The following is a 26,994-nucleotide window of genomic DNA, read 5'->3' as shown; positions in this document are numbered from 1 at the left end:
TAAATTCTTTAATTACTCTACTCCGAGAAATAGAGAAAATATGCTGCCATTGTAAAACTTTGAGTAATCATGTGACACCCCAAATCACCTTTTTAAAACAATTTCCTTCCTAACTTTACTTCGCATTGCCATAAATTACCTGTAGATTTTAGCTGAACAATTGGTTTTTCAAAATATGTGCCAACTGAATTTTGCATTTGAAAAACAAAGAATCCAAATGCTATTAACTGGAATACAGATCTAGCAAATTCTGTGACTTTCATTTTGAAAATTAAACTAAATTCTTTCTGCAAATTCAATTTTAGTAGGTATTACTACATAATTTCTTTGTGTAAATTAAAAAATATTAATTCTATTGCCGAACAATCTAAAGAATAAAGATTTTTAATCTAAAAATCCATTTTTTTCAAATAAAAAATTTTAAATTACTTTTATCTTTCTGGCTGTTATTGGTTGTGCTTCCTATTGATCATATCAAGAGATACATTAGATCTAGATGGTCAATCTGACCCTATAACCCATCAAACTTAAAAGAATTCCAAGCAGACAAACCCATTTGTTTGTTTAGATCTTTTTGATTCATTGCAATACAAGGAGCAAATTTTATTTGTAAATAGAATTTTCCAAAAGCTAACTTTATCCTAAGAAATTCAATTATTCATAGCTGATTTATATACACGATGTCCCAAAAAACTGCGTTTTCCGGTTTTAGGAATCAACCAGAAGGAGCACGAAAAAAATACTTATAATTCCATATTCTCTGTAAAAATGTACATAATTTTTAATTAAGGTGTTTTTCTCCCTCCCTGTTTGAGATAATGCCTTTAAACTTTAAAATTTTCCAGTAAATGTCCCCAATTTTCAATTTTTGGCTCTATATCTCAACTTTTAAGCGTTTAGCAGCCATTATTGCAAAAGGTAGAAGATTAGATCATAAGAAAAATGGGCTATATCCATTTTTAAATGTTGACACCTAAGTTTTTAATTTTGGATTTTACTGAACTTTTTATATAAAAACTGAAATATTTTTTTGTTGTTGTTCTATTAATTGTCTTAAAAAACGAAAAAAAATAAGCCATTAATCATTAAATTCTGATAACTATAAGTGGGGCAAAATTGCTTTCTAAAAAGTTCTCATAAAAAAAAACACACACTGTATAATAGTGTCTTAAATTTTTTATTTTTAAGGATCAAGTGTTTTACTAGGTTTTTTTTAAAAATTAAAATATTTCCTTCTCAATGATTAGAAAGGGACAATATTATAACACCTCATTATTAATACTGCCACCAAAATATAAATGTATGAAAAATAACCAGGGGAAATATAATCTTTTAAACAAGAACTACAAAAATTCTAAAAGCTAAACAGCAATTGACTGAAGAGGGTCCTATGTTAACCAAAATAAATTTAAAATATGAAAAAAGAAATCAAACTTTCAACTATATTTTACCCTGTATTACTTAACCAAACTAATAATTTTATGATCAATATTGTCAATTAAATAGAATTAATTAGAATTGTATGCAAGATTAATTGATATAGCTTATGGGTTATTTAGAAAGTGTTTGTTCAATAAAAGTATTTTCTGTTAATAATAAAATTATAACCTTCATATAATAAATAGATAATACTTATTTATTGCATTGCATTGTATTATAGACAGCTTTCCGCGGATTGAAAATAAGAAAATATTAGATTGAATAGGTTTTTTAAATTTTATTATTTGTGAAAAATTGTTTAAAATATGGTACTATACATAATTTTCCAGTTTAGCACAAAACCGGCTTTAATACTGCGGATATTAATCGGTTTCGAAGCTATACTGGGAAAATCATTAAATATAAAGAAAACCTTTATGTTAAAAACTAAATAATTTCTATAACCAGGGCTCTGAAGCCTCAAACAAAGTACCATTCAGCTGCTTTAAAAAAAACCCAAACTGCAAGGATTAGAGAATTAAAAACTACACAAAGTCTCAATCAGCTTAAGCAACTCCGTACTGCTAGCACAATCCACCACACATCTTCAAGGAAGCTCAAAAGCTTAGAAGAAAAGCTATCATCATTCAAGTCCATTTTCAGCTACTCTTAGCTTAAGTAACAGGGATTTCTTAGCTGCATAATTTGAATTTAGCCACCCTCAGTCGCAGCCAATCAATAAGCAACTCTATAGCCATGCGGCTGTAGAGCCTTATTTACACCCTATCAAAAAAATAAATTGCTTTCTTTCATTGATAATTCCACAATAAGCTTAATTATTTTAATAAGGACATCTAAAGGGTTTAAGCATTTTAAATATATTTAATTGGAAAATAGTAACTGAGAACAAGGTTGATACAAGAATTGTAGCAAAGCACAAAGAAATTTTGGCTGGACAAACGGAAAAAGTGAGTTATAGAGCATTGCCGACAGACTGGTGAAACAAGTGAATCGTTTACTATATTAAGGGGGAACGTATCTTAACCAAAAAATCACCAGTTTATCTTTTTTTCTCCCAAAACTTACATATTGCACAATATCTTGTTGAAAATGGGCAGCATTTTTTCATTTGTTTGTTTATTATACCAACTATGTTAAAGGGGTAGTTTCACAAAATGCATTTGAACTTAATTTAGTGAACCGCATATTTTTTTTGCTGGTTAATTGGTTAAACTACATTTATATGGCATATATTTGAAAGAATTTCAATTTTCTACCACATAGTTTTTAAAACATCAAGACTTGAAAATCGTCTTTTTAAATTGCATATATCACAAAAAGACAATTTTCAAGTCTTGATATTTTCGAAACTACATGGTAGAAAATTGAAATTCTTTTAAATATATGCCATATAAATGTAATTTAATCCATTAACTAGCAAAAAAAAAATGCGGTTCACTAAATTAAGTTTATAATTTAGAAGAAAAGTTACACCCTGGCCTACTCCCTCCTCATTTTCAATTTATTTTAAAAATAATGAGGGAGGTGTTTAATTATTCTACAGGCATTTTGTAAAAATTGTGATAATAAACACATCTAAGAAGCAGAAGGTTTTCAATATCCAAGCTGATCATGACACTTGGATGTCAGGTTAAACAAGCAAGGTTAACTAAAGAGAGCCTTTCTCTCATCATCTGTTTAACTCCGAGTATCTAAGGTTGAGAGACCAACAACCAACTCTTTAAAGCACGACCTTAGTCTGAAAGTCCTAACTGTGCATGGTTGCGACTGTTTCATTCTAAGAAATTTCTCATACTTCAACTATTAATGAAACGCATCTGAAATAACAGCAGTAGGAACAATTTTTACTGTCTTTAGTTATGACGCAGTGTTGAAACGAGATTCAAACCTGCCACCTTTCCATCGACATGCAGATGTGCTAAGTGTTACGCAGGTTCAGTATTAAAACAAACAAAAATTAAATGAATGAATATTAAACTTTATTTATTTATGAACTTCAGTTACAAACAGTTTAACAATGGTTAGCACATTTTCGGGTCAAGTTTGTTTTTACAAAAAAAGGGTATTTTTTTTAAAGCTTTCAAGGTTGTAGCATACCAGCTAAACGGGTAGATTTGTTAACAACTTAACCTATTAAAAATCCTCATTATATAGAAGCTGTTATATGTTTCATTTAATGGGTCAAGAAACTAAGTTAAAATATTAATAATGGTACTAAAAGGCGTGCAGAAGGAGAAAATCAACAAACACTCCCCTAAAATTAGTGAGTTTTCTACCATTTTCCCTCACCCCTTAAGGCTTGACATTTAAATAAAAAAAGATTAAGAATGAGGACAAAATTATTTATTGAACTTCTATACAATGAACAAAATGTTTACTCGACGATTAAATAATGTAATATTTTTTACTCAGTGAATAAAGCTAAAACTAAAGATGCACAAAACTTTTAAAGTATTGCTGTTGCTTACATGTAGAAAATAATCAGTTAAATCTATTAATGTAATAATATGATGTAAATAGAATAATGATAATATTTACTTTAAAAATATATATGCCTATTAGTAGCTTTTAAGGTAAATCTGATGTAAATTCTTCCCAATATTTCTTCAACAAATCTTCTTGTTCACATTCCATTTCAACATTTTCTGTTTCTACTCGAGAAATATTAGTTGTGTCATCCTCCTTTGTATTTACTTGTCCAGGATTAATAGTATTATAACTAATATCAATATTGCTGTCCCTAATATTAATTTTTCCATCGCTAAATTCAATATTTTCTTTGCTCTTTACAAAATTGTTGTCAGATATTTCAGTAATTACTGAAGTGGAAAGTCTCTTTATCATTACACAAACTCTTTTCATTGTTGATTGTACATTTTTGTTGTTACAAGTGTTAAGTTTATGGTTCACTAATTTGTTGTCACTTATATCAATATTGTTATCACTAATATCAATATCATTGTCGCTAATATCAATATTGTTATCACTAATATCAATATTGATGTCGCTAATATCAATATTGTTGTCACTAATATCAACATTTTTGTCACTTATATAATTAATATTATTGTCAATATCTTTAATACTATGACCAATACTGTTGTCACTTAAATTAGTATCATTGTCATTATATCTAATACTAGGATTATCACATGTTTTACAAAGTTTTTGAATTTCTAATGGTGAAAGTTTCTTTAGCATCACACAAACAGGTTTCATTGTTAATTGTGAGTAAATATATTTGTCATTTACATTGTGAGCTTTCTCATGTTTATCTCTATGGTTTGATGTAGTGAATGACTTACCACATACATCACATGAATATGGTTTCTCTCCTGTATGTGTTCTCATATGTCTATCTCTATTATTAGATTGGGAAAATGATTTCAAACATATTTTACAGGAATACGGTTTCTCATCAGTATGTGTTCTCAAGTGAAGATATCTACTGCCTTTATCCGAAAATGATTTACTACATATTTCACATGAATATGGTTTCTCACCAGTATGGGTTCTTATATGCAGGTCTCTATTGCTTGAATGTGAGAATGATTTACTACATATCATACATGAATATGGTTTCTCCCCAGTATGAATTCTAATGTGTTTATTCTTATCACCAGACTGTGAGAATGCTTTGCCACATATACTACATGTATATGGTTTCTCACCAGTATGTATTCTCATATGAATGTTTCTATTGCTGGAGCTTATAAATGTTTTACTACATATATCACATGAAAATGGTTTTTCTCCAGTATGTGTTCTTGAATGAATGTCTCTACTTTGAAAAGTAGTAAATGTTTTACTACATATATCACATGAAAATGGTTTTTCTCCAGTGTGTGTTCTTGAATGAGTGTCTCTACTTTGAAAAGTAGTAAATGTTTTACTACATATATCACATGAAAATGGTTTTTCTCCAGTATGTGTTCTCATATGAATGTGTCTATGGCTTGAATGTGAGAATGATTTAGCACATATATGACATGAATATGATTTTTCTCCAGTATGTGTTCTCATATGAATGTGTCTATGGCTTGAATGTGAGAATGATTTACTACATATATTACATGAATATGGTTTCTCTCCAGTATGTGTTCTCATGTGAATGTTTCTATTGCTTGAATGTGAGAATGATTTAGCACATATATCACATGAGTAAGGTTTCTCTCCAATATGTATTCTCATATGAAGGTTTCTATTGCTTGACTGTGAGAATGATTTACCACATATTTTACATGAAAATGGTTTTTCTCCCGTATGTGTTTTCATATGACTATTCATACTGCTTGAATGTGTGAATGATTTACTACATATCCTACATGAATATGGTTTTTCTCCAGTATGAGTTCTCATATGAGAAACTTTATGGTGAGGTAAAGAGAATGATTTACTACATATATTACATGAATATGGTTTTTCTTCAGTATGTTTTCTCATATGTGTATTTCTATGACTTGACTGTGAGAATGCTTTACCACATACTTCACAAGAATATGGTTTCTCTCCTGTATGTGTTCTCATATGAATGTTTCTATTGCTTGACTGTGAGAATGATTCACCACAAATTTGACAAGAATAAGGGTTTTCTCCAGTATGGGTTCTCACATGAGTATCTCTATGTTGAGCTGTTGAAGATAATTTGCCACAAACATGACACTCATACTTCTTCTTTTGAGTTTCCATAATTATCTTATCTGTTATTATTCCAATGGTAAAGTAAGTCTCAACTAACCCTAAATAAAAAATTCTAAACAATAAATTATTATTTTCATGGACAGAATGTTTGGTATTAAAGAAATAGCGTAACAACAGTCCATTAATTTCATGGACAAAATGTAAACTTTCTGATCAATAGGGCTATACTAACATAACCTAACTTGGCGTCATAACTATCCATACAATAATTGTAGAGAAGCCTTACTTATTAAGTATTATAAGGGGGGGGGGGGGGGTTAATGCAACCATCTCGTAATCTGTGAGCAAATGGCACTTTGAATTCGAATTTCGATCTGAAATTTTGCATGAGTAATCCTTGGTAGATCTATTTTCCCTAAATCGAACAAAAAGTTGGAAAAGTAACGGCTGGCGGCTCAGCCCAAAAATGGCAAAACGGTTGAGCCGCCAGCCGTTTGCCGTTATTTTTCCAACTTTTGTTCGATTTAGGGAAAATAGACCTACCAAGGATAACTTATGCAAAATTTCAGATCAAAATTCGAATTCTAAGTGCCATTTGCTCACTGATTACGAGATGGTTGCATTAACCCCCCCCCCTTTCTTTATATTCTCTACTTTTAAGTACTCTAGTTATTAATATGCTACTGTTAAACTCAGTTAAAGTTATGTTATTATGAATAAGTAGCATAGTCTGTTCAATTTCTAATGTTAGAGTACTTAACAGACAATAGGACAAACCCCTTGTAAATCACATCTAATAAATAAATCTAGTAGTAGTGATAAATCTTATAATTATCAATTGAAAAAAAAATATTATGACCAAGGATCTCAAAGGATGAGGGTGGCCAGAGGATTAGTTAAAGGATTATTTCCCAACCTTGAAGTTGTGAGAGACTATTGTACAAACAACCTTCCTACTCCAATCCAAACGTATAAGCATAAACGAGAAAAATTTTGTTGTTTAATGTACCTAGACACTTTAAAATATATTCTTACCTATATAGAGACTCCAGTTCTGACTTACACAAACAAAAATATTCCCTCAGCAGGCTGAAATAATAAAATTAACATGCAACTTAAGTTAGATTGGAACTTAAAAATATTGAAGACATTTGAAATAAAAAAAAGATTACTGTCCTTTCATTTAAACACATATAAACCTTAAACATATATATAGAAATCCTATTCTGAAACTAGAAAATTTAACAAGTTTGAAGTCAATAACAGTTTATAAAATAACCTCAAAATCAATGAGAACTAACCAAGAAACTGCTCTATTTTTTAACTTAATCGGGCGTAAAGTATCGGCAGTAAAGTTTAAATCTTGGTCCATATGCATGCCATTAAGATTAGGAGGGAGTGCCTTGGCACAGAGTGCAAACTATTGCTATGCAAAGACAGTACTACCAGATAATAAATTCATTTCATCAAAGGGTTAGTTGCCAGTGAGCACAAAATTCTCAAGCCTTTTTTAAAAATAAATTTTTAATATTAGTTTTTCTTCTTCTTTAAGCCTTACCCCTCCTGAAGTTCTTTATGTTTATCTTAGAGAGAATAAGACAATTGTACTTAATTAATTTTCACCCTTTCCTTCCCCCAATATTAATTCGCTACCAGAGGTAAAAATTACATAATAAAAAGGAAGGGGCAATTATTGAATCATTACGTGGTATATCTTCAATTCCTGAATATTGAAAAAATAGACAATTAAGAAAAAAAAGAGGTAATGTTTTGCATGTGTAAGGCATTACAGTCAGACAGACACAGTGGGGAATCTTAATCTTTATAGAACACACTTAACATGTTAAAAACCATATCCATAATTTTTGAAATTTAACAATAAATATATTTTACTCACCTCTGTTTATTATCATCTACAGTTCTTAATTATTCTTCTTATTTACTTTATTTTACATTGTATCTGAAAAAATAATATTTTAACAAATAAAGTATGTTCTGTACATTATTAAAAATACAAAGTAACGAATGCTTTGCTAATACTGTAAGTTTTTAAAGAAAAACAAAACTAATATGTATTATGTCTTTAGATTTTCAAAAATATACTTTACATTATCTTAAAATGTGGGTGGGGGGGCGTGATGACAACTAAACTTAAACAGTGAGCAAAATGGTATAAATATTAAGCTAGATTCTTGATTTTGATGTAGAAACTTACCTTTAATTGTTTTTGCTTGGGTCTTTTCCCTTGAATACACTGTGTCTATACCCAAGGACATTATTTAAGATGATTCAGCAAGTCGGGGACCGACCCCCAGCAGGCTAGGTGGGTCGCTTACAGGAGTAAAGTGTATTTTTTCTAAAGTTTGTGTGTCTTATATCAAATATAGGTTTTTAGAGTTTTGGTTCCAAACTTGCTGAATCATCTTAAATAATGTCCTTATAAATAGACATAGTGTATTCAAGGAAAAAACTTTTAAAAAAACAATTAAAAGTAAGTTTTTACATCAAATTACACTAAATAAGGCCAAAAAAAGGCCTAAAAATCCCATATCCGCAGGGTTTTCTTACCTAACCTTGAAATATATTTTAAATTTTTTTTCTCAATAAGATGTAGTACCTATAGGACTTGGCTTATGTACCAAGTTTCAAGCATCTAGCCAATATGTACCTAATAGAAATAACAATAGGTACTTGTGAAACAAAATTCTGCAGCATTAAGATATGAACCTTAAATATCTTTTCCCATTCTTATTCAAGTAAGTTTTCGCATTATTTTTATTTAACTACAGATTGAGATATTACAGGTACTTTTCAAGCAATAAATCTAGAAAAATTGAAATATGGCAAAAATAGAGTAATATTAAAAACACATTCAAATTTACAGTATTAACATAGTTAATATGAAGTCTATAGTAGCTTGGTACTAAGGTAAATCTGAGGTAAATTCTTCCCAATATTTTTTAAACAAATCTTCTTGTTCACCTTCCATTTCAACATTTTCTGTTTTTACTTGAGGAATATTAGTTGTGTCCTCTTCCTTTGTAATTACTTGTCCAGGATTAATAAAATTATAATCAAGATCAATATTGCTGTCACTAATATTTACTTTTCCATCACTAAATTCAATATTTTCTTTGCTATTTACAAAATTATTGTCAAATGATTCATTAATTTTTGAAGTGGAAAGTCTCTTTATCATTACACAAATTCTTTTCATTTTTGATGGTAAATTTATGATGTCACCAGTGTTAACTTTAGGATTCACTAATTTGTTGTTACTTACATCAATATTGTTATCACTAATATCAATATTGTTGTCACATATATCAATATTGTTGTCACTTATATCAATATTGTTGTCACATATGTCAATAGTATTGTTGTCACCAATATCAATATTGTTGTCACTTATTTTGATATTATTGTCACATATATCAATATTGTTGTCACTTATATCAATAGTATTGTTGTCACTTATATCAATAGTATTGTTGTCACTTATATCAATATTGTTGTCACTAATATCAATAGTATTGTTGTCACTAATATCAATATTGTTGTCACATATATCAATATTGTTGTCACTTACATCAATATGAATAGTATTGTCACTTATATTAGTATTATTGTCATTATTTCTTATACTAGAATAATCTAATTTTTTACAAAGTTCTTGAATTTCTAATTGTGAAAGTTTCTTTAGCATCACACAAACACTTTTCATTGTTAATTGTGAATGAATATATTTGTCATTTACATTGTGAGCTTTCTGATGTTTATCTCTATAGTTTGATGAGGTAAATGATTTATAACATATATCACATGAATATGGTTTCTCTTCAATATGGGTTCTCATATGAATGTCTCTATGGCTCGAACGGGAGAATGATTTAGCACATATATTACATGAATATGGTTTCTCTCCAGTATGTGTCCTAATGTGTTTATTCTTATCACCAGACTGTGAGAATGCTTTGCCACATATACTACATGTATATGGTTTCTCACCAGTATGTATTCTCATATGTTTGTTTTTATCACCAGACTGTGAGAATGCTTTACCACATATTTTACACGAAAGTGGCTTCTCTCCAGTATGTATTCTCATATGAATGTTTCTATTGCTGGAGCTTATAAATGTTTTACTACATATATCACATGAAAATGGTTTCTCTCCAGTATGTGTTCTCATATGTTTATTTCTATCACCTTTATCCGAGAATGCTTTAGCACATATATCACATGAGTAAGGTTTCTCTTCAATATGTGTTCTCATATGTCTGTCTCTATTGCTTGACTGTGTGAATGATTTAGCACATATCTTACATGAATAAGGTTTCTCTAAAGTATGTGTTCTCTTATGTCTAAACATACTACCTTTTTCTGAGAATGATTTAGCACATATTTGGCAAGAATAAGGTTTCTCACCAGTGTGTGTTCTTATGTGTTTATCTCTACACCAACTATCCGAGAATGATTTAGAACATATTTCACATGAATATGGTTTCTCACCAGTGTGTGTTCTCATATGTCTATCTCTATTTCTAGAAGAAGTAAAAGTTTTACGACAAATCTGACAGGCATCAGAGTGACCACTCAAAAATTACAAATATATAGTACATATATAGTACATAAAAATTTTCATATAGTACCATATAGTACACAAAATTTTAACTAATATAGTACCATATAGTACCAAAATTTTAACTAATAAATGTAGTAATACCATATAGTACCAAATATCCTTAAACTAAAGTAACAAGATGTTTGTCTTTGTGTTTGTACTGAAGGATCTCGCTAACCGCTGAACTGATCGGGTTCTCCTTAACAGGGTAGCTTCCCATAGGTCCCGGGAAGGTTTTTAACTATTTTCTTGGGGGGTGGGAAACCCCCCACCCCCCCCCAAAAAAAAAATACCCCCACAAAAATTTTTTTTTTTAAATTTTTTAAACTAAAATTAAAAATGATAGGGGTGACACCCCCCCCAAAAAAAATTTTTTACACCCCCCAAAAATATTTTTTTTAAATTTTTCTTTTAAAATATAAAAAAAGAAATTGGGTTATCAAATTCGACTCCCCCATCCTCAAGTGCCCCTAGAGGCCTCTAGGGGGCGTAGCCACTAGTTAGAAAAATAGTACCTATATATCTTATTAAATAAAGTAGTAAGGGTTTTATGTCTGATGCTTAAGATCTCATTATCTACTGAACCAATTGGGTTACAAATTTTAGGTAAGCTTCACTGAGGTCTAATGATGGTTTTAGGCTATTTAATTTTCAGAATTATGTCCTGGGGGAGTGGATACAAAACCGCGACAAACAAAACCGCAACAGGGACAAAACCGCCCGATAACAAAACCCCGACAGTGGCAAAACCGCGACATTACAAAAAAATCTATAATACTAAAAATCTATAATAAAAAAATCTTAATGCTAGAAGGTCATGGCCGCAGAGCTCGGCCCCCTTGCCTGCCTAGCCGCGGGCGCTCGGCCCCCTTGCCTATAACCTAACCTAACCTATATGTTTGAATGTTTAATGTACATTAACTTATTTATAGTTTAGAATTTCGTGGATTTTACAAAAAGTGGTTGGTAGATTTTTTTCAAATTTTTCAATTTTTTTTTACAATAATTAGGTTAGGTTAGGTTATGGGCAAGGGGGCCGAGCGCCCGCGGCTAGGCAGGCCAGGGGGCCAAGCGCTGCGGCCATGTATTCCTACAAAAATTCCTACATAGATATATTTCTGTTATTGTCGCGGTTTTGTCATGGGGCGGTTTTGTAACTGTCGCGGTTTTGTCACTGTCGCGGTTTTGTTATGGGGCAGTTTTGTCCCTGTCGCGGTTTTGTTTGTCGCGGTTTTGTATCCACTCCGTCCTGGGATGTCCTAGATGCATATTAATGCAAATGTCTATGCAAAATTATAAGTAAATTTGTTGCAAAACTGATTACCTAATTTTTTTGTCAAAAAAGGAAAAAAACAGCATGTTTTAAATGGACGCAGACTTTCTGGTAACGATTATAGAGTTGCTGTTCTTTCAATTTAATTACCTAACTGTTAAAGAAATCATCATGCAAAGTTTGAAATCTATAGGACAATTATAACCTGTTTTAAATTAACGAAAAAAGCTAACTGTGACGGACGGACGGACTGACCCTAATTATAAAAAATCTTTGCTTTTAAAAAGGTGATAGAGATGATGAGGGAGCATTAAACATTTTTTTTAAATTGGTGGAAGAACCGAACACTTTTTTTCAAAAAAGTCCTAAAAATGGACATTTTTTGCGTAATTAAAGATGTCGCACATAATGGCATTAATTCAAATTTACAGTGAGGATCTAAACCTATACATTTCACCGACTCAGAATTACCAATTTTTTTTATAATTCAATGGACGTGCTGTTCCAACCAATTCCCTTTATGATAAAATGACCATTGATACCCCAAAAAAAGTGTTCTGGTAGCTTTTCTCAGCAATATGTCAGTTTTGATTTTCATAAAAAGGGGAAGAGTTCCCTCTGGAGAAGAAATTTTTTTCTTCTTTCAAATTATGACTTTATTTACCTTCCTGAAGAGATTAGGAATCAAAATACAGTTTATAAAAATATTGACCATTAAAAAGTTATCCTTAAATAACTGTCAAAATCACCTGAATTTGCTAAAACGTCCAAAATTGTCAGTCTTTTGAGGGTCCTTGCTATAAAATTCTTTAATCTACTCTTCAAAGCGAATTTAGGAAGTTATATAAAGCCATAGTTTTTTTTATGACAATCGAAATTGACATTTTGCTGAATAAAAACTACCAGAACACTTTTTTTGATGTCAATTATCATAAAAAAAATGGGTTAAAATAATGCACCAAAATTTTTTGCATTTTGAGTCGGTCTACTATACATACACCTCCAAGGTCCTACCCTAACCCAGCAGAACATTCTTTCTTAACCAAACTTGGTCATCTAGCAATATACAGAAAAAGCACTAATTAAAATTTTAAAGGTTAAAAATTTAGCCTATATATTTAACCGCTTCAGCACTCATAAAAATATGAAGAACAAGAAGAGTTTTATATCTTATAAGAAATAATAAAAATCATTGAAGCAAAAATATGTATGATCAAGGTGATTTTGAGTCATTGCATATCTCAGAGCTGCAGTGATTTTAGAAACAAAATTTTAAAGTGTTTTTGTAAGAAAATAAATACTCAATAATGATTTTTATATGAATGTGGATGAATTTTTATCCTGAGTAGATGAATTATATGTCAAAGAAAGAATAAATAATAATCATAACAAATATATAAAAAAAACAGGTATAATAAATACTATTTCTACAAATTTTATTTTGTATTTTAATATTGTAACAATATTATCATACTTATTAATTTTTAAAATAATATTTAAAAGATTTTCATATAGTACCAAAATTTCAACTCATATAGTACATATAGTACCTAATATGTCATATAGTACCATATAGTACAAAAATTTGACTATATAGTACATATAGTACATATAGTACACAGTGGTCACCCTGCATTAATCTTTTCTTCAGTATTCATTGTTCTTTATTCTTGTAAATATTTGATATATATTCCTTCTAATGCAAAATTCATAAAAATCTGAAATATCAAATTGAATCAATAATATTAGAATATTGTCAGTGAATTCTAACTTTTAAGATAGAACCATATTACAAGAAATGTAATTATATGATATATTAAATGAAATAAAACTGCACATTAAATAAACTTGTATATTCTTGATTCATACCAAAGATTTTGTTTTCTAGTTAAAAAAGAATGCTACAGTAAACAAATTATAATATATAACCTGAATTTTAACCAAAAAATTAGACCACAGTTGTTCTTTTCTAATCATTAATCATATTTTGTTTATCTGAAAAAAGTAACAATATATGTACAATATTATTGTAATGGATTTTTAATATCTACAAATACAAAACTTAATGGAATATAATTCAAAGGTTTTAAAACAATCATTTCGGAAAATCATAAAAATACTAACAAAAACTTTGCGTAAAAAAACAGAGTAATTTCTATAATCATTTATAATAAGAGTCATATAAATATAACCATAATCCGCAAGGTTTAGAGAGGTTAGGAACCGGTCTCGCTAAGCCTCAACCATCACAATCAGCCGCATTGCTTCGAGGAAGCTGCAGGGCTTAGTATAATCAGCCATTGTCAGTCTAAGCCATTTCCAGCCGCAGTTATTCTTAGCTAAAGCTGTTCCCAGACGCAAAATTTGCTCAGCAGAAATTAGATAATATTTAGTTGAAACTGTTGCTCTTTCAATACCAGGTAATAAAATAGTAACTTCTAAAAATAAGCCAATCAACGTTACAGACAGAAAAAGCGACATGGAAATCCATATCGCAATTTACAATAGTTCAGTTGATATGATTTGTTGTAGCATAAATTGTACAATTAGAACAAAAATATTTCAATGTGGGCCGTGTTTCTAATACAAACAGAACTCATTTATAGAGTAGCTGCACTACTAAAACTTTGAGAAATGAATAATAAACTTTATTTATGAAAATGATTGCATATTTTAGTTCAGAACTCCAGTTAGAAGCAGGTAACAAATGGTTAGCACATTTTGAATCAAGTTGGATATACGAAAAAATGTATTTTTTGGTGAAACTTTAAAGTCTGCCAGCAGCCAAACGACTGGATTAACAGCCTACATTCACATGTCCTTGCATCATTGACTGACAAATAATCTAAAATATCAAAAACAAAATTTGTAAGGAGCTCGCAGCACAAATAAAAGCAAGATAAAGGCCAATTTATTAGTTTCCTTTTGGATATTGCCCATTTGATATATTAACGGCAATAAAACGTGCAATTATAAGCTATAAATTACTCGTATGACTGCTAGCCCTCTTACTAAGTTAAGACTTGAAAAAAAATACATTTTTTCGTGTATGAGACTTGATATTTATATTTTTATCAGCAGATAAGGACATTTATATCTATTGTGTATTCACCAGGGATCTTAAGGGATTAGACAATGGACAATAAATAAATATATCTCCAATTATGATAAACAAAAATAAATTTTCTGTAGATTAAATTTATAGGTTGTGACCTTATCAGTATGGAACCAATAAGTAAAAGTTCAATTAAAGTACCACGTAAGATAATGTGGTTAAAAACTTTGGGTACCAGTCTAATTTACAGTCTAATGTCCACTCCCTCTCTGGCATTCACAGTATAAGGCTTAAAATGAGCATATTGTGTTTTAAATCTTTATATATCTGTCCTTAGATTCTTTTATTTAATGTTTTAGAACAGAAAAAAAGGAAAAGGCATTAAAAATAGGGCGTTTTCGCTCAAAGTTTCAAAAAAGCACAAAGCCCCCACCCAATAACTTGATTTAAGGGGGAGATGTAGTTTATCGTTTGTTTGTTTACTACTTTTAATCATTTTAAGTTATATTGGGTACTGGGTAGCCTCGCAGAAGTTATGCAGTTAAAAAAAACTACCCCCCCCCTCTTCTTCTTTTAAAAAATAAGATGATGGAGAGGAGTTTTAGTGCTCTATGAGGACTTTGAGGGGAAGCACCAAAAAGTGTTTAAAATAAAACCTTTAAAATATTCTAAATCATTATACATGGAAAAAGGTGCCGACTAATCACTAAATTGCAAAACCGCAAAAATATTCAGAAAAGATTTTAAAATAATAAAAGACTGATTTAAACTATTCAAATAATAAAAAAGTTTAAAAAGGTAAGTTTTAAAAATAAACCTTACTCTAATAACTCAGTAAAAAAATAACCAAACAAACAAAAAACAAATCTAAACTTTAGAGACAAACTATTTAATTTTCATTTTCACTATCGTCCGAGTCGCTATAAGCAGCTAGCAGTCCAGCCATAGCCGCTGCACCATTTACAGCAGGAGCAGCTGCGGCTGCTAATTTAGTTTCAGCAGCCGCTGTTTTTGATTCTGTAGCAGGTTTTTCTTCGTTATCTTGGGTGGTTGAACCGTTCTTGTCAGGGCTTGCTTTGGATTTCTTTGCTTCGTTAGGCTGAAAAAATATGATATGTAAGTGATTGTTAGTAGGACAGCTACTCTAGAATTTAGGAATGTCCGTACAAGTATTTGATTTGTAGTATGTACAGAGAGGAGATATATAGGGAACTAAACAAGTGCCATTATTTGATTGGAGGTTCTCTTTGTCTGGAAAAATACTAAACTAGCTTTAAAACAACATAATAAAGCATAAACAACAACTTCAGTGATGTTGTATCTTATATTACATCTCTCTGATTCAAAAGGCTTTATAAAAGGTTTTATTTATCTGCATAGCTATTCCAATATAACTGAAGTATTAGTTATGACAAATGTAAAAAAAACTTACTTGAGCATTACTATCACTTAGGGTGTTTGACTTTCTTTTCACGGCTCCCATAAGAAGTTTTTGTTGTTTAGATTTAGCTCCTCCAGCTTTAGCACCACTTGTTGAGTTGCTGCGCCGAATTTCTGGGCCCTTCAACTCATGGCGCAATCTCTCCTTAATGAAAATTAAAATAGAATCCATCAAAATCTCTAGTATTTTTTATGCATAAAAAACTAGGATAGAAACACATTTCTTTTGCGCAAATTAACCATAAACATTCTAAAAAATCGAGAATTGCAGCTTTTACAAAGAAAAAAATATAAAAACAGCAAAATGTAGTCAGCAGTGATGGAATAGAAATCTTATGGAGAAGCTACGCATCTAAAAAGAAATCGTAGTAAGTTCTATTTGTCTGAAGCTAAAGATTTCGATAACTACTGAACCGATTAATTTATACAATTTATTGAAGCTTCATATAGGTCCCATGATGGTGTTTAGCTATTTGATTTTTTAAAATTTAGTCTTGGGCAGGTTTAAGGCTTTTTTGCTAAAAAATGTCTACCTCTAATTCCTGTTCTCTCAACTGTTCTTGTTTCTTTTGATATTCTTCCAACTCTTTTCTTTCTTCAAGATATCTTTGTCTTTCAGCTTCTGTTCTGACAAATAAACATACATTGATGGATAGATAGATAATATAGATTTATAGATGGACTTAAAACAGACACAGATTTAATGATAATGGATTGACAATGATAGATTGATCATTTTGATTTATAAACTTATCTTTCTTCAAGATATCTTTGTCTTTCAGCTTCTGTTCTAACAAGCAAACATAGATTAACGGATAGTTCATATAGATTTATAGATGGACTTAAAAACAGACAATGATATAATGATTAATAGATAGACAATAACACAGAGTTCATTTTGATTTATAAACTTTTTATTCTTCAAGATATCTATGTCTTTCAGCTTCTGTTCTGACAAACAAAAATAGATTGATAGATATATTATATAGATGGACTTAATACCAGACAAAAAAAAGAAAGATGTATGGATAGACAATAGGCAACAATATGGATCAAAAAGCTTTTTTTTTTTTTAAAGATATCTTTGCCTTTCAGCTTTTGTTATAACAAACAAACAAACATAGATCGATGGATAGGTAGATTATATAGATTTTTAGATAGACTTAAAAACAGAGAATAAAATAGAGCTTAAAGGACGGACAATGATAAAAAATCATATGGATTTATAAACATTTTATTCTTCAAGATATCTTTGTTTTTGAGGAGTAAGAATCAGTAGCATTTGGATAGCATCTTAAACCAGTACATTTTCTGTAAAGTAACTGTTTGGAGTATACTATATTAATAAACTTATTTCATAACTATATTACAATTTTTTTCCTAGGAACATAATCATTCTAATTAGGTATATATTGTTTATCTTATAGTAGCCCCTTAATTATCATAACAAAGGTATCTCTTATTTAGATTTAAATATTTGGTGGAAAAGTTTGGACACTGATGATTCCTTGTTACCTCCCCAAGTTTTTCCGCTAGCAATTATCAGAACAAGTGTGTATACTTTAGGAGGCAGTATAATTTACATCAATGTCATTGTCCCTTCCCTACACCTGATGCTACAGTAAAGAAGTGAATTCACCTGATATCATCTATTTTATCCAAAAAGTCTACCTCATCGTCATCAAGGCCCCTAACATAAGAGTATGTTAGTATCATCCAATCATTTTTAAAACTTGTTACATATTAGGAATGATTAAGCTACGTCCTATCAATTACAAATTATGTTAAGATTCATCTAGTGAGTAATGATAACGGTATAATCGTATCTAAACTTTTTTACTTAAGTTCTCACATGTCTATACATATGTCTATTTGGTTGTCTGCCTACCTGTCTATCTATCTACTTACTCCTATCTGTTTGTCTTTATTCCTTTCTCTCCTTCTATCTATTTTACCTATCTGTCTGTCTGCCCATCTATCTATCTATTTGCCTATCTATTACTCTGTCATCCTTTCTGTCCATTTTAATGCCTATCTGTTTTTCTGTCTGTCTGTTTGTCTATCTATCTATTTATCTACCTAAATTGATTTTTAAACTTATGTTCTTCATCCCATTCTTCTTGTTTCTTTTGTCTCTGCTCCTCTAGTCTGTCAAACAATGACCTAAATTTAAATATGATCAGTTTATATCAATATTGGGGACCTTTTTTCAGAGACTTTAAAGTCTGCTTTATTTTAGGGATAGGGGTACAAAATCTCTATGGGGAATAACTGACTCGCGATGCCAGAAAACATTTTGTAACCCATCCCAGTACCATGAGGTATAAACGTTGTTTGGTGGGCAAACACACTTTTAACCCCTCTCCCCCTTGTACATCTTTGCGAGACACCACATTCCAAAAAATAATTCTTGGGTAAGAAAGGGTTGCAGTTCGATTAATTTTACCTATGATCCTGTGGTTCGTCAGGAGCTTCCTCGGGGTCCTCGGGTTTTCTTACTCTCTCCCATTCTTCCTAAATAACATACATCCTTATATAAAAGTAACAGGATGTCTGTGAGTTTATTTGTGATTGTACCGAATGTTCGTGCTAACATTGTAGCTTTGTGAAGGTTTATAACTATTTATGGTGATGGTACCATCACCCTTCCAAAAGAAATCTACAGAAAAGTTAGGCACATTGGGTTCTGGGTAGGCAGGCATAGGAAAAAATACCCCCGGTTATCTTTTAATTATTTCAAAAACAAGGATGGGGGGCTTCAGTGCTCGACAGGCACTTCGTGGAAAAGAACCGAATTTAGTTGAAATTTTGATCAAACCTGTCTTTTTATTTTCTTCTCTTCAAGTTCTGCCTCTGTTACGAAACCACTGGACATTTTTATTCACTTTTATCTGAAAAGCTTAACATTTAATCTCACAGACATGTTTTAGATATAATATAGAACAAGAATGACAACATTATAAAGTAGCAAAGCATCTAATATCCAATATAGTATTCCTATTGGTCCTACAGACAAATTGAGTTACGTAATTAAGATATTCAAAAGTTATATGGAATTTTCAAAATAAAACATTCTGTCGTCTATCTTTAATATCAGTCGAGAAAATAACGTACCCTAATAGCCTTACGAAAACTAAAAAACAAATAGACCAAGTTAATTATAGAGTAGCTTTGACACCGAAAACAAATTAATATTAATTTAATACACATTGTTACAAAAGATGCTGATTAGAATAAGGTAGAAATGCAAGGAGAGCTAAAGTTAATACATGGATAAGTCAAAGGAAGAGAATTTTCTTATGGACCTTGTTTGAAATTTTTATGGTGTGAGCTCCCTTAAAACGGAAAAACATAACCACTGAAGGGGTCAAAACCCAATACTAAACCCTTACTAACATAATCTATCCTAACTATCTAATGGCTATTTTGTGAAATAAGTGAAATCCTGTGTGGGTGCAATTCCACCAAAAAAAAAGAGTTTCTCCCCAAATAATTTAACAAATACCTATATTTTTTTATGATTACAAGAGTAGGTATCCTTCCTTAACTTGTCCCTGATATAGGTATACAGAAAATATTATTGACACAGGATTTTATTAAAAAATAAATAACAGGTATGTATAGTTATACACACATAGAAGATAGTTACAATCCTGAGCTGGATCTTTTAATCGTTTAGTGGTGCGCTAAATCAGGGCGATCCAGTTCAGCGCACCTAGATATTATTAGATTTCAATCTTTAAATTAAAATGGAATGGGCGAACCAGCGCGCCCAGTGGCGCGGTACTGGCGCAGCAATGGCACTCAACGAGTGTCACTGCCGTGCCAAACCGGGGTGAATTGTATTTAATAAATAAATATTTTTTTCAATTAGTTTAATATTTTATTGCAAAACTATTGTGAAAACATTATTATAGTTGTTTTTAAAATAAATTATATATTGTTTTATTATAAAACAATATATAACTTTAGCCGTGTCAGTACAATATTTTATATAAAACTTTTATATAAAATATTGTACTGACATGGCTAAAGTTATAAAGTTGTACCGGCGCAGATCGGACCGCCCCAAAATCTTTTAAAAATCAAAGTTTTTTAGCAGTGGCTTTAGCGCGCCGTCAGCCCAATTCCGGGCCACCTCTGGATCGCCCCGATCTAGCGCACCACTAAACCAATTTAAATATCCAGCGCATAATATATGCAACATTATTCACCAATCTTTACATTCCTGGCATTAAATATGCAAGCAACATTATCCAGCAATCTTCACAACCCTGTCATAATAAAAGCAACATTATCCAGCAATATTTACAATCCTGGCATAATATATGCAACATTGTCCAGCAATCTACTCAAGGTTTCTGGTTCAGCTCCGTTCATTTCAGGTACTCTAAAAACATTATAAAATGTAAGTAAAAAAAAATTATTCTTGAAGTGAATTTATTTTTTCATTAAATAGGTATCCCCAATGGTCACAAACAAATTACCCCTTCTTTCTGTGGATTAAAATTATTGGTCAAAGAGCCCAAATACTACTAATATGGAACTTACAAATCAAACTTAATGTAAAAGTTTTAGGCAACGATTAAGATAGCGTGATTAAAAAACTTTGGGTAACGATGTAAGTAATTTACATTAAATGCTCCCCCCCCCCCCCCCTCCCTGTAATCTAACTATCTAGTATCAACTATAAAAAAAACATGTAAACATTCACCTGGTGGTTAGACAAACAAGGGGGCCCATAGCGCAGAGGAGAGAATCCAAGAGGACACTCAAAGATCCAGAAACAGCAATTTGACCCTCGTGTTCTGTTAATCTCTCTCCAATGATTGACAGGCTCTCTCCTACAAACATTAAAAAAAATAATATGTTACTTTTTGACATGGGAAAAAGAGAAGTTTGGTGACTGGATGTTGGACAGTTAGGGCCCTATCTACAGTTCTTGAAGTACATCTGAAACATCATCATGAAAATTAGGTAGATTCTACTTTTAGAATTCATTTATTAGAGCGAATCATAGTTGATCAACTGCCAAACTTAGGCCAGATTTAGTTACTGTTTAATGAATGTGGTAATGAAGTTATTTTATAGCAGAACGTGGAGCTATACTGAAACATAATATCTATATTAATTTTTACCCTCCTAGGATAGAATGAATTCAATTGGTCAAAATGACGAGAAAAGTAAATGAATGCCTAAATATTTAAATATTCGAAACATTTAACTAAAAGTCTAAACACAAAGTAGCTAGTACATAATAGAGAATAGATATAAATAGAATACCTAGTAATTTAAGATGCGCAGCAATGTTAATAGGCTCGACATCAGCATTATTCTTGGCAGGACTGGCCATCAGGCTGGAGCTGGAGCAGCCAGCAGCTACATGTGAAAATAAGGGTGATCTTAGCCCGCCAGGAGACTAAAATATAAATAAGGATGACAACGTCTTTAAGCTCAAAAATCATAACAAACGGACAAAATGAACATGGAAAAAATGTTCAGTCGTCATGGGCAAAAAAATGAGAAAAAAGGACGTACATAAGCACAAAGGCAAAAATCTCAAAACCTTCATGAAAGTGAAAAAGTATTTTTTTATGATCGAAGGACCGAAAGATAAAATCAGTTGTATACATTTCAGATCATATTGAATATTTGAGCAGCTATAAAATAATAATAAATATTACATACCTTAGAAAGTCTGCTATTTTTCTGGAGAAGCGTTCTCGCTTTTCTGCTCCAAGTTAATTTTTCATTCTTTGGAACAGTATTCCATAACTGAGCCAATTTTACTCTAAAAAATATGAATGTGAGTTTTAATTTAAAACAAGGCAAATTACAGTCACAACAATATATTAAAGTTTACAAAGTTTAGTCAGTAATTTTTATATTATCTATTTAAATGACTTCGCCACTCATAATGGGACAATTGAAAAAAGTCTTATCTCCCAATATTTCAATTCTGCCCTTTCAAGTAATAATTTAATATCTCCGCCTCTTTTTTGTACATAAGTTCCCACTTGATTTTTTTGTTGGTAAATTGTCCCTTTGGCTACTAAAATATTGGCAGAAAAAAAGGACTGTAGAATTAATTACCTGAGGGTTGGTGGTCCGAGTCCTGGATTTTCTCTGAGAACTTGTGACTTGGTGTGCTTGGCCCACAGTAGGAATGGAGATATCTTGGGACTTGTACTCTTGATGAAATAGAAAATTAAGATGTATAGGATAAATGAAAATAAAGACGGACAGTAGATAATACTCTAGTAATTTAAATAAATTTCCGATTCTTATTTATAACTTGAGTCGTTAAAAGTTATTTCTCCTAATGCTATGTGAAATATGCAATATTAATAGAAAGAGTAGTGGAATGCCTTGGTCTAAAAGCGGTGCACCTCAATACCTAGCACAAGCACATCTATGAATATGAAAGGTCGTGCAATCAAATGGTTGACTGTCTGCAATAATTGGAATGTTACCTAAAGTATTTTTCGGATAAATTAACATTTTAAGTTGAAAAATATCTTACTTGTAACTGTGGCAGATTATCTGGCTTCTTGATTATTTCAGTTCTACTGGAAGATAAATTATCTGATGATTCGTTTCCTGACTCCATGTCAAGTTCACTCAAATCGTTTAGCTCCTACAAAAAGGGAGGGATGGTTAATGTTAATGAGATCTAGGCACCGGGGAAACTTCATAAAAATGATTCTAAAAAGACATTGATCATTTGCCTAATGTTTTTTTTCTAAGTGTCAATATTTTAAACTCTGCTTTAAAAGGTGTGTGCAAAAATAGAATGACGATTTTTAAAGTGAAGAATAAACTTTAATTGTAGGAAGTCATATCATGCTTTTTTTTTAGATTGCATTGTGAGATTTTTGTTACAAAAAAAACTTAACCTCTTAGAATAAAAGAGCTTGCTATGAGAAAAGATATTATTGAGAAAAATGAATAGAAAAGACATAAACAGAAAAAAAAGTTAATAATCTTTGCTAAGATAATATACAAATCATAGTTTAAGCTTACATCAAAATCAAAGTCTAATTGGTCCAAGTCAATATCCAAATCTGCCTCTAAATTCAAAGCTTCCATATCAGTGTCACTCTGAAAAAACAAAACATTTATATTGATAGGTGCAATATTTATTGACCACCAAGACCCTGCTCCCCCCCCCCATTCCTATTTTTTAACAAAATTTATTTTTAGCCCTGGCAAGAGAGTTCTAACCATACGATCAGGGAAACTATAGCTACACAGACAAACACATAACCATACGCAATTAAGACTTCCAGAACACAGATTGTGCAATCAAAGAGTTGATATTATATATGTTACCCTAATACCTCAGAGTGTAAGAGCAATCCATTCTAAAGTTAGACAGTGACCTATATTCTATGGGGGAAAAAACTCAAATTCAAAAAGGACATATATGTTTTTAATGTTTGTATTTTTAATCATGAACGACAGTCAACGGATCAAATGAATAACATAATAGATACACTGCAGATTCAAATCAAATTTTCAAACAAAAAATCCGCTGTCTCTATCTTAAATAGCAGGCAAAAAAGTCAAATTTCCCCTATATCGTAACAGACTTTTAACATATAAAGTAGCTTCGCTACTAGAAAATTGGTCCACTTGCGATATATGGAAATTGATAATTACAAACCTCATGTTCTGAAGGATCATCAAACATGCTGCCAGACAAATCCTTCCTGCTCCAGGTAGATTTCCTTGGGGTAGGTAGCTTGGCCTCATCTGGGCTTTGAAAATCCGCCAGTTTGGAAGATTTCTTTCTAATTCGTCCAGACCTTAACATAATCTAAATTATTGAAAGAAGTTTGTGTGTGTCCTATTACGATCTCGTAAACGGCTGTTTCATCATATTATGCTATATATAATCCCCCTTTGAATAAATAAGTAATACGAGCAATTTTATGAGAAATATAGAAACCATGTTAGCAGAAATAATAATTTTACCTAGATACATTACTTCCTTCGTCTGGCGAAAGCATTTTAATAATTCTAGAATATTTCAAAAAGGGTTAAATTAGTTTTGAATTGGTTTTAATAAAGGAGGGATACGAGATATTGTAAAGAAATCTCTAAATCATCATCATTAGAAACATCACAGAAACAAAAAACCTTATTAAATCATAGAAACACTGCAGATATTATGTACTAGCTAGGTAATTGAAAAAAGCATTAATTAATTATGTGTTTGATTGGCTTTACTTTATAAAATTAAGTAATTTGGCATCATACCCCCCCTTATACTTCAAGATGGATATTTTTTTAGTTATTTAAGCTCTTTTTTTAGAAAGCATTCAGTTTATCAATAAAACATTAAAATAGTTGAAATCAGAAATATTCATTTAAAATGTAAACAGAAAAAACCAAAACAGTCCGTCTGCGGTCGGCTTTTTGTAGGTGGACAAAATCTTCATGACAAAACTCCCCAATAATTAATACCTATCAATTTAGTTTTACCATGTGCATTATTTTGATGTTTATTTCTTAATAAAAATCAATTTCTTAAAAGGGCATATTTTTATTGAATTACGCCTAAGTTGAACAGAATATTAATTATATGATTTTTAAAAGTTGACAACCCTATTTTAAAAAGTTGACAACCCTGTTTATAACAATTCGCGGCATTCTCGAGATTTTCACGGATCTTTTAACATAAACAAACATTCATGTTTATTCGTGGATTTTAAAAAAATTTATTTGTAAAAAAAACATTCTTTCGATAAGTTTAGAAATCACATTAAAAAAATATTTTACAGTTTTACACCAAAATATGTCATTAATCGCTGGGTTGTTTTTTCCCTGCTAATATAACCTATTTTTTTTTCAAGAAAGCTTAATTTTAGTCCGTCAGAGGGGAGTGTTTTGTCTAATTGGATTACAGTGACTTAAATCTCCTACGATGAATAAACAAATGAAAGATTTTAGAGGCAATGCTATTAATGTATGAAAGTTGAAGTTTAAATTGCATGTATTTTTTATGAAAACCGCTCTTGAAGTAAATTTATCATAAAACATGCATGTTTGGTTGGGTTAAGAAGTACAGTGTTGTTTTAGGACCTAGCTGTTGTGAGGGGAAGGAATACATCCCATCCCATCTGTGTTTATTTTATCATCATTTCTTAATTTTCTTGACGAAAATCTAAGTGCTTTTTAGTGAAAAAAGTCATATTATATTAAAAATCGTGAATTATGACGAAAAGTGTATCTCTACAACTGCTTTCAACAATTTCTTACTGTGAATTTATTTAAAAATCATATGAGAAAAAAGTTATAAACGTCTGAAAAGTGATTTTTGTGATTTTAATTACCGGTATTTTTAGTGATTATGAACGGCTTTAGATTGAAAATTTGTTAAGCAATTTAGAATATAAAGTTTGAAAATATAATAAGCTATCCTAAACTTAAATTTAATATAATAATCTTGTATTGTTTATTTTGTTTTAAATTATAATTTATATAGTAACTTGAACTTCTATATCATATATTTTTTTACAGAAATTGTGTATTTAAAATTGAAACTTTCTGAAATTAAAGCTATAATAATAGTTAATCTTATCATTAGGGATGGGAATCCGTCGAATTTTTGGGCCGGATTCGGATTCCGGATTCTGAAGGAATCCGTCAAAAAAAGTGACGGATTCTTGCGGATTCCGGATTCTTATTTTTGGCGGATTCCGGATTCGGATTCCGGATTCTAGCAGTATTTTAAAAGGCCGTCCGTCACAGAGGGATAGCTTTTTTCGTTTATTTATCACTATGTTACTTGGTTGAAGCCTTGATTTGTTTAAAGTGTTGACTTCCAGCATAACTAAAACATTTACATCACATTAGTAAAATTATAAATTTAAGTGCTACGTATGTCCTAAAAATTTGCTTGGTATTTTCTAACCTATTTAAATTAAAGGGATAGTTTCACGAAGTGCATTTAAAAAAAAAATAGTGAACTGTAAGTTTTTTCTATTTTAAATAACGTAGTAGTGCATATAAAGTTATTGATTAAAATTAAGAGATTTTACCAGGGATTTTCCTTAAAAAATGAGTTTTTCATTTTTATTTTCAACTTCGTTGCGTGTTATATATGGCAAAAACTTTTTTGTCATAAATACAACTTTAGATAGCATTTACTAGTTAATAGAACTTTAAACTTTTTATACAACAAAATACACATAACAACAAAGAATGACTAATAAAATATTCAGTATGGTACTTAGAGTAGTGATCTTTTTATATGTCTTAGTAGAATATATTAGGCATTTGATAGATATGATTGTGATAAAGAATTTTAACATTGACCTGACCAAACTTTTTTTATTTGACAATATCTAAAAGAGTTAGTGATTTGCAACATAAATTACATGAGAATGGTCTTTTTATATATATATATATATTATATATATGTTGTATGGTTAGTTGGTATTTCCGCGTGAGATAATGTGTATATTGTAAGTAAACCGGACGGCTTTCTTTATTTTTTTTTAAAAGAATCTATAG

At 30.7% G+C, this 26,994-nt stretch overlaps 4 protein-coding genes across 6 annotated transcripts; all 4 read right to left on the bottom strand.

Annotated features, from left to right (window-relative positions):
- Nucleotides 1–3,399: 3,399 nt before the first annotated feature.
- LOC145334862 (uncharacterized) lies at nucleotides 3,400–8,635 on the bottom strand. Its single transcript, XM_080180469.1, has 3 exons — nucleotides 7,979–8,635; nucleotides 7,117–7,170; nucleotides 3,400–6,179 (listed from the first exon to the last, which is right to left on the bottom strand). The coding sequence occupies exon 3, from the start codon at nucleotides 6,127–6,129 to the stop codon at nucleotides 4,009–4,011; it is 2,121 nt and encodes a 706-aa protein (XP_080036595.1). The 5' UTR covers nucleotides 6,130–6,179; nucleotides 7,117–7,170; nucleotides 7,979–8,635; the 3' UTR covers nucleotides 3,400–4,008.
- Nucleotides 8,041–10,659, bottom strand: LOC145334863 (uncharacterized). The gene has a single exon (XM_080180470.1). The coding sequence runs from the start codon at nucleotides 10,607–10,609 to the stop codon at nucleotides 9,005–9,007; it is 1,605 nt and encodes a 534-aa protein (XP_080036596.1). The 5' UTR covers nucleotides 10,610–10,659; the 3' UTR covers nucleotides 8,041–9,004.
- Nucleotides 10,660–14,613: 3,954 nt separating this feature from the next.
- LOC145304718 (PSME3-interacting protein) lies at nucleotides 14,614–19,430 on the bottom strand. 3 transcript variants are annotated; one of them, XR_013874174.1, is made up of 8 exons: nucleotides 19,292–19,430; nucleotides 18,920–18,987; nucleotides 18,553–18,636; nucleotides 18,113–18,163; nucleotides 17,007–17,100; nucleotides 16,466–16,618; nucleotides 14,967–16,132; nucleotides 14,614–14,752 (listed from the first exon to the last, which is right to left on the bottom strand). XR_013874174.1 is itself a non-coding variant. In XM_080146668.1 (7 exons), exons 1-7 carry the CDS (start codon nucleotides 19,346–19,348, stop codon nucleotides 15,923–15,925), a joined length of 717 nt encoding a protein of 238 aa, XP_080002794.1. In that variant the 5' UTR covers nucleotides 19,349–19,430; the 3' UTR covers nucleotides 14,614–15,922. The 3 variants fall into 3 exon arrangements, 1 of the variants encoding a protein (XP_080002794.1); XR_013874173.1 differs by having other exon boundaries at nucleotides 14,614–15,097; nucleotides 15,856–16,132; XM_080146668.1 differs by having other exon boundaries at nucleotides 14,614–16,132.
- Nucleotides 19,431–20,707: 1,277 nt separating this feature from the next.
- LOC145304717 (HMG box-containing protein 4) lies at nucleotides 20,708–24,507 on the bottom strand. The gene is made up of 9 exons (XM_080146666.1): nucleotides 24,451–24,507; nucleotides 24,140–24,281; nucleotides 23,497–23,574; nucleotides 22,997–23,110; nucleotides 22,567–22,664; nucleotides 22,162–22,264; nucleotides 21,757–21,892; nucleotides 21,188–21,317; nucleotides 20,708–20,863 (listed from the first exon to the last, which is right to left on the bottom strand). Exons 1-9 carry the CDS (start codon nucleotides 24,483–24,485, stop codon nucleotides 20,782–20,784), a joined length of 918 nt encoding a protein of 305 aa, XP_080002792.1. The 5' UTR covers nucleotides 24,486–24,507; the 3' UTR covers nucleotides 20,708–20,781.
- Nucleotides 24,508–26,994: the final 2,487 nt, after the last annotated feature.

Source organism: Acartia tonsa, chromosome 13, assembly GCF_053477335.1.
Source record: "Acartia tonsa isolate MP-2025a chromosome 13, ASM5347733v1, whole genome shotgun sequence".
NCBI lineage: Eukaryota > Metazoa > Arthropoda > Copepoda > Calanoida > Acartiidae > Acartia > Acartia tonsa.
This window is presented reverse-complemented; position numbering and strand designations above follow the sequence as displayed.

Coding starts and splice junctions, on each gene's coding strand:
- LOC145304717 (XM_080146666.1), bottom strand. CDS start 24,485: ATGCTTTCGCCAGACGAAGGAAGTAATGTATCTAG. Junction 24,282..24,450: donor GAAGGAAGTAATGTATCTAG/GTAAAATTATTA, acceptor GATTATGTTAAG/GTCTGGACGAATTAGAAAGA. Junction 21,893..22,161: donor AAAATAGCAGACTTTCTAAG/GTATGTAATATT, acceptor TTTATATTTTAG/TCTCCTGGCGGGCTAAGATC.
- LOC145334862 (XM_080180469.1), bottom strand. CDS start 6,129: ATGGAAACTCAAAAGAAGAAGTATGAGTGTCATGTTTGTGGCAAATTA.
- LOC145334863 (XM_080180470.1), bottom strand. CDS start 10,609: ATGAGAACACACACTGGTGAGAAACCATATTCATGTGAAATATGTTCT.
- LOC145304718 (XM_080146668.1), bottom strand. CDS start 19,348: ATGTCCAGTGGTTTCGTAACAGAGGCAGAACTTGAAGAGAAGAAAATA. Junction 18,988..19,291: donor AGAAGAAAATAAAAAGACAG/GTTTGATCAAAA, acceptor TATGTTATTTAG/GAAGAATGGGAGAGAGTAAG. Junction 17,101..18,112: donor GATAAAATAGATGATATCAG/GTGAATTCACTT, acceptor TTTATTTGTCAG/AACAGAAGCTGAAAGACAAA.